Raw genomic sequence first — 7,864 nt, 5'->3', positions numbered from 1 at the left:
TTCAAAGCAGCCTGGGCAGATTCAGGCAGCTGTCATCAGACCACAGAGAAGCACTCTGGAGCATGTTTCAATTCAACCTGGAGTCTTACACACAGGAGAGAAACATCCAAGGACCTCAGATCCCAGCCAGAGACTGACACATGACTCTGGGAGCAGGAGAGTCTCTTTCCCTCTGCTATGGCACTGCATAGGTAACAAAACATTATGTGGAAGAGAGAAGTTCTGGAAATAAAAATTTGACAAGAAACAACCACAAGACACTGGAGCAAAAGTTATCTATTTTATTACAAAACCAAAACCAAACAGATGCCTTTCAGTCTAACAAACAATGCCATAGGCAGAAATGTGCTGGGGCAGGGTAAGTTCAATATAAACTCAGGCCATGGAAAGTGGTACCTTCACACAGATGAATCCCACTGTAATGCAGTTCCCTCCAACACATTATGCCCTTGGAGGATCAGCATAAAAATGAAAGATTTTTACTTCTGGCAGGAAGAGCAGATGACTTGCACTATGGAGCCCTTGGTTCTCTTCTCTGTCCCAGCTGTTCTCAGCTGTCATTCAAAGTAGAGCTGGAGAGGCCCAGGAGAACTTGAAGGATGAGGAGAGACTTGCCCAGGTCTGCTTCCAGGCACAACACTGACACTCCCCAATCCCTAGCTTCATCAGGATGCTACCTATGCAAGGCAGAGCAGAACATCCTTACCGCTGCCAGATAAGGACAGGTTTGGCCTAACAGCCAGGTGGACCAGCCAGTTATTTGGCAATAAAAGCAATGAGGGAAGAGGCCCTGCTCTCTTCTGACGAGTGCATACAGTTTGCACAGCTTACAGGATGTGTTATATGAATTGGGACCAGTACTGTCTGCACAATCTTCCAACACACAAACCCAGAACAAGTAACCCAGCCTCTATCTGGACATTACACAATTATGCTTGGTGGGTCTTGCATGCCAATGTACAAGTGTTTCCAGAACCTGCTCAGAGGTGCATGCAAACCCAACAAGTCAGAACGTGGTGACTTGGACTTATCTCATGAAAGTAAAGAGGAAAGCAATATAATGCTTGGACCCCAATCCATCCATAAAGTCAGCTCTAGCATAGCAATATGAATACCCACCAATACCAAAGCTGACATCAACAGCCGCCCCTAGTTTGGCTTCCTTGAAGAACTGACGCAATTTTAATTGCTAAGTACATGTGAACACAGGCCTTTTGGAGGAGAAAGACACAAGGACAAGAAATAGGAGGGCTGCAGGAAGATTGATGTGACAGGCAGGAGGCATGGCTGGCTGGTTTTCCAGAAGAAAAGATGCAACGACTTTTAGCAGCTCTGCACTCCCCCAGCAATCTTGTGGGGCATCGCCCGGCCCCAGCGGCTAGCTGACAGAACTCCTGTGGGCATCCACGTGGCTGCTTTTGCTGGATGCAACTATACATTAAAACAAAACAAAACACCACCAGCAGCCAGAGCTTTTAATTCCTAAAACTACCATATTAAAAAAAGATTTTTTTTTTTATACAATTGGATGTTTTTCTTTGCTCCTACAATAGGATTAATGAGTGAAAGGGACATTTCTAACTATACACTAAACCAAATCATTTCAACGCACCAATGATGTTCCCCAAGCATTTAAAAAAGAGAAGATGCAATCAAGAAGATGGGAGCTTGCAGGCCAAAAACCCCACATACATCGTATGTGAGAAACCATGACATTCTAGCCGCAGGATCCTCTCGTGCTAAAAACAGTGCTTCTTCATATTATGGTGGTATGATATATACTTTAGAGATTACCAGAGGTGTCTTCAACCATGCCAAATGCTTTAACTCCAATCTGCTTCCCAGAGGAAGAATTATTACTACCCTTAAACAGTTATTTATAGAAAGGGGTTTTTTTAAACTTCCAATTTTGTCAACAAGGCACTAACTTACTGCATCAGGACACTCCTGCTGTGATGTGTTTATCTCAAGCGATCACCACGATGACATGTCACAGAGTGAAGATGCTGTGTTGCAACAGCTTTTACCAAAGCAACAAAGCCTCAAGGGACTAGGCCGGTCTCTACAGTAACACAATGCTGTTATAAGCAATAGTTGGTGTTATCGCATATTAGCATGGCATGTCATCACTTACAACTACAGGTTCTTAGTCCAGAGACGAGTGGCACAAGGATTGCCAGCTCTGAAGTAGGAGGCTGCTTAGAACGTTTCCTACAAAGGGGTAAGTGCTGCCAACGGTTGGAAATGCACAAAGCAAAAATACTGTGTGTCACATCACACTCTGCCCAAACCTAAGATTGCAGATATGGGTGTCCCTGCCCCACTGTTGACTTTACAATTGTATCTGAGATAAATAAGGAACAACTCTGGAAAACCTGCTGGCAGTTGAAACAAGCCCTGTGGCCTCCAAGAGACCAGTCTCCACAACGCAAGCCTTCACTGTTACAGTAATGTGACACTGAAGCAAGATAACACAGGAGGTACCAGTAACAGTGAATTGGGTGGATACCCTAAGCTAGGCAGGCACACCACTGTGTAGGAGAGGAGCCTGCGGTGCACAACCACCAAAGACAAGGACAGTCATTGCAGACAGTCCTTGACCTGTCAGCATGGCCCAAGCTGTAGTGTTGAAACATAAGTAAAACCAGACTCTTGGGGACCAGCAGCATGATTGTGTCTTTCTGCACTAACAAAAAGTCCTTTGCAGTTTAGCAAAGAAACAGGCAGGCTGATGCTGCTTTTAGCAGGCTTCTCAATATTTTTATTGAACAACACATGGATGAACGCTTCATCAGAGAGGAAGATGCAAGACTTCATTCCACTGATTCTACTAGGCCTATGGCTCCCATGTTCTCCCTACAGTGTTAGATTCCCAAGGCCTGGCACATCTTTGCTAAGCATGTCTTATGAGCCTGGATAGTAATGCATCTGCAGTTCATTTCTGCCCAACTTGCAACAGGTGCAGAAACTACATTTCTATGTCCTTAATCCAACCCTTTTCTATGCCTACTTTAAGCAGCTCTGCAGTGCACCAATACTTGGGTGAAATCTGTGCTCTCTCCAAGCCCGATTGCCTGTGGGTTGCACAGGGCTTTATGGTAAGAAAATAAGGAGTTCAGCTGCTCACAAGAAGCATTTGGCACTGTCTGCATATCTGCAAGCACAAGTCATGCTGATATACTTGCTTCTTTGTGCAAGGGGATGTTAAGGTTTGCAACTGAATAATGGTTTGGTGGCAGAAATGAAAACATTACTGTAACCCATTACATGCAAAGTGTGCCTCTAATACTAAGAGCCTTCAAAAGCAAAGGGAGGAACAGAATAGTGACTCCAAGCCCTGTACAAGACAACTGTACAATTTACATATATATTTATATACAGTATATAAAATTCTCTTTCTTTGAGTCCCAGTGAACTCAATTGTATGTCATCAGTAGCTGTTCCAATTTCAAAAACTCATGATCCTGCTTCCCCCCCACTCTCCAAAGTATTAGATAATGGCATTGAAAAGCGATTAAAACCAAACCCAAATCAATCATTAAAAAGTGCAAACGTTCTGGGTGCCACTTCTGCTACACTGGATGTTGCTGACGCTGCATGCTTGCTCACAAGCAGTAAGGTGTCTGTCCGTCTGTCGCTGGATCTTCCTTTCCTTTGGGTTGGCTCCCGCCTTCCCTTCCTGTCTTCTGCTGCTACACCAGGCGACCTACTGAAAGGATGGGGTGGCAAGGAGGAAAAACAAACAAACAAACAAATCAGAAGCAGGGAAAGTGAGGGAAAAAGGCATACTAAAACCAAAAGGGCACCTGACTGATAAAGATACAGTACAGCCTCTGCTGCAGCCATGGCCCCAGAAGGCTGAGATCCCAGAGTAAGCTGTGAGGCTGAAAACAACCAGGGGCTAATGAGACAGCCTGGCTGAAAAAAGCATTGAATGAGTCACACAGAGCCCTAGGGACTGACGTATTTTTAAACACAAACCACCACTTTCACTCCCCCTCCTTGGAAACGGGCGTGCAGTCCGGGGAATAAACTGGTCCGACATCTCTCCCTCTTCTCTCTGTCCTGCCAGGGCTGATGCAGAAGCCCCTGGTGCTGCAGGCAGCTGCTGCTTTCCCCAGCAGGCTGGCCAGCCTTGGAGGAGGCAGGCATGCAGGGCAACAGCAAGCTGCCTCTCCCCAGCTCTGCCACAGCACAGGGCAGCTGTCTCCCTGCTCAGTGGCTCTTGGAGAACTGCCTGCACAAGGTGCTCTGAAGCCCACCAAGCTACTGAATCTGTGGCAAGGATACAGCATACTGGGGGTCCCAGGACCCTGATGAACTGTTAGTGTTCCAGTGGATGGTGTGAGGTTGCTGCTTGGCATTTCAGATGGACACACACTCCTCCAAGCTTGTTTCACCAGAAAGCTTTTGATAAGCCCCTCATCAAAGGTTCTTAAAGAACCAAAGCTCTTACGATACCAGAGCGAGAGCTCTGCGCATTAAGTACAGGTGTAAACACAGTGAAGAGAAGGCAGAAGTATGGTCTTCAGAAATGAGAAGGGTTAACAAACAAGCTTCACTGGGATCAGTGCTAATCAACATGCCCTGCCATGTGGCGTGACTACTGTCAAATGCAAAATTATTCCAGATAGTCATATTTGAAACTGACTGTACAGCTCTGCAAAAGGTGCTCACAGTGCTCAATGACCAGCTCATAAAAACAGCAGATTGACTTCAATGTCTATAGATGCAAAGCAGCACATGAGTGGGCAGTGGGGATGACCTATCCTACACTAAGCACTTCAGATGACTAGGAAAGAGGTTGAAGCCACAGTACACAATTTTTTGAATGCTTCTGCTTAGCTTTTAGCAGCAGACAAAAATCAAATACATGCTCAGAATGGATGACATACCAGGAAACATCACTACATCAATGTATAAGGCTTAGCTGTTCCTTATCTTCAGTTCTCTGTTCAGTTCGTTTCATGAGGACCAGATAAGGTACCCAGAAAGGTAAGGAGAATACAAGAGGTATGGGAGGGCTTCTGTTATTAAGCGTACGTGTTTACACAGAAAGGAGTCTAACCAGATGTATGTTGCAGGGCTACAGAACAACAAATGGCATGGGAAGCACAGGCAGGGGAGAACTGCTCGCTGTTTCTCACAGTTCAAAACGAGAAGCATCCAAATGAAACAGTGAGGCAAGCAGCCCTAAAAGCAAAACAAATAAAAGTTGTTCTTCACATGATTTACTGCCACAAAATACAGAGGAGAGCAGACCTTCACTGGGATAGAGAAGAAGAGAATCTTCATGAGAACCTGTCCACAGAGCAATGCAATGTAAACACAACAAATCACCTAAATCATTGCTTGCTAGAAGCAGGGAGAATAGGGTAGGGGAGTGTTTCTCCCATAGCTGCTGTATCCTGTTCTAATTCCTTAGCAGTACGCTGTCTGCCCCAGCTGAACACACAGTGCTGAACTTTGAAATGATGCAGTGGAGCTGATACTATTATATTCACACCTCTTATTAACAACTTTGGTTTCCAGCTGATTCTATATTTATATTTGTGAACATAGGAGAGCAGGGGAGAATGGATTCTGGGACACATGGTTATCATAGAAAAAAAGGAAACATTCTGACAAGATACTCACTGAAAGGGTTAAGGCCTTGTCTTTTTCCACTGGGGAAACTGCTCAGGCTACCTGTAAAATCCAAGAACCATGTTAAAGGCAATAAATGCCCTGGCATGACAAAGGAGCCTCCCCACTGCCTGCTGCCAGATGACAGGTTCAGAGGAGCTCTTCTGTGTGGGCACACAGGAAATCCTGCCAGCACGCCTTAAGATTCACATGCAAGAATCAGATCAATAAGCTTGAGATGTGAGATGCTAAATACCTGGTGTTGTAGTACCTGAATGTCATAAAATCCATAGATTCTGTGTGGGCAAGAGGCAACAATTACAAGGTTAAACTAAACTGTGGAAGGATGAAGAGTAAGAAAGGAAGGATGCAAGTAGTATCATGAAATTTCCCTAAACAGTTTCTGCTAACATCAAGCAAAATAATGTCATGTAGTCAGGGCTGGGGTAGAATAGGCAGAAAAGTGAAGGTGCAGGCAATACAGGTAGCCCAAGTTTACTAAATCTCTAGCTTGGACCAAACAATCAAGCAGGTGTCTAAAATCAAAGATCTGAACTCATATCCAGCCAAATGGCAGGAACAGACTGCAAAGCTGCGACTGCATCGTGAGATACAGGCACACGCACCCTACACCAGATGGAGCTCATGACAAGGGCTCTCACCTCAACAATAATCCTGTTACTACCATGCACCGGGTACAGACAGCTCAGGGATTACAGGAGCTCCAGAAAGCACATTACATTTCCTGCTAGCTGCTTGGTCTGATTTCAGATGAGGGATTAGCTGGAAATGGGAACTCCTGCTCCCAGCCAGAGGCAGTAAGCCTGTTGCCTCCCTCCAGTGCAGCCCAATCTAAGACTCATCTTTGATTTGTGCGTGTATCTGACCTGATTGCACAGCTTGCTTTCCACATTAAGTGCTTTTCACTCTCGCAGATAAAGCAAACATAGCTCCATGCAAAAGCAAGATGCTGAGGAGCTTGGAGAGCAGGAGTGAGACCGGGGCAGCCCCGGGAGATGGGAAGCTGGGCTGCAGGACAGAAGTAGAACCACTGGAAAGGAAAAGAGATGGGGCAAGAAAGGTGGCAGTGGCTGAGTTTCAAATGGATCGCAATGCAGAATCTGTTGGCTTTAGGGATTGTTGATACGAGAAACTGTATAAACACAGTAAGTTATGCCAGGGTCGTATCAGCTGTCTACCCTGGCAAGATCAGAGGCACCGTCGTTGTTCACTTATTTCTGCACCCCTGTATAAAAAGCAGAGCTCTTTTGCCAACAGGTAGATTCCTCCAGAGCTAGCTGGGACTCTCAATGAAAACCCATGTGCTTCACAAGCCACAGAGCCCAGGCTGCTCCCAGTGATGGGCCCATAAAAGGTGCTGCTGGGCCATGGTAGCTGCCAGCATCCATGGGAAATATCAAAACAAACTCCACCTTTTGCACCCAGTGCAGCTAAGATCACTGTGCATTGCTGTGAATGAGATATATTTGTCTTGGCAAAGAGGCATGGAGTTCCAGGTGAGTCAATGCAAAAGGCAGAGGTGTTCCAGGCTGGGCAGGGCATCCCTTTGCTGCAGCCTGGTGGGACTCTGGGCTTTCTGTGGGGCTGGCCCCATAGATCCATCCTGGGAAACCAGCCTGGAGGTCATTACCTGTCACTCCAAAGGCAGAGAGTATTGCCTTCAGCCGTCTGCCTTCAATACAGTCACAGGCCAGCCACCAACACCTACAGAAGACAAACCCCACCAAAGCAACAGTGCACCAAGCATAAAGGTGACATGAAAGAGAGGAAGGAGTATGGCAGATAGAGAGAGCAGGTTACTAACATATACCTGGGAAACCTTTGGGTATTATAAGGTAACACCCTTTCATTCACAAAGTTTCATAATGCAGAGTATTTCCTCAGCCTTATAAGTACACTGTTTCAGGCAACAATTCCGGCCACACTAGGTTAGGCCAGGTGTATTTCAAAAGGAAAAGCCCCAAGGAAAGCCCAGCATCTTTTTATAGGTAGAAATGATTCCTCAGACTTACTGAGCAAAGCTCTCCCCTTTGATGGGGGAGCAGGAAACATGCTACCATGAGCCCTATCTTGTGTCCTCAACACAGTACTGTAGTTCTGTTTCATACTAACCATCAGTAACTTTTTTCAAGATTAAAGGTGACAAACTACACCATCTCTATTGAGGGCCAAAGTGAGATATCTGAAAAAGGCAAATAAAACCAAGCACTGCACCAGT

The 7,864-nt window shown here is 45.7% G+C and overlaps 1 protein-coding gene across 5 annotated transcripts in view; it reads right to left on the bottom strand.

The window, feature by feature from the left end:
* Window positions 1–267: 267 nt before the first annotated feature.
* SMOC1 (SPARC related modular calcium binding 1) overlaps window positions 268–7,864 on the bottom strand; it is a 132,463-nt gene continuing 124,866 nt past the window's right edge. For 2 of the 5 annotated variants that reach the window (XM_082059101.1, XM_082059103.1), the window contains exons 12-13: window positions 5,638–5,688; window positions 268–3,709 (exon numbers count right to left, since the gene is read on the bottom strand). In XM_082059101.1, coding sequence (XP_081915227.1) covers window positions 3,693–3,709; window positions 5,638–5,688 — 68 coding nt within the window. In that variant the 3' untranslated portion in view covers window positions 268–3,692. The remainder of the gene's footprint in view (window positions 3,710–5,637; window positions 5,689–7,864) is intronic. The other 3 variants (XM_082059102.1, XM_082059104.1, XM_082059105.1) reach the window with 3 other exon arrangements.

The sequence above is a fragment of the Streptopelia decaocto genome (assembly GCF_964273445.1).
Source record: "Streptopelia decaocto genome assembly, chromosome: 7".
Lineage (NCBI taxonomy): Eukaryota > Metazoa > Chordata > Aves > Columbiformes > Columbidae > Streptopelia > Streptopelia decaocto.
The sequence above is the reverse complement of the archived record's forward strand: the minus strand, read 5'-3'. Positions and strand labels throughout refer to the sequence as shown.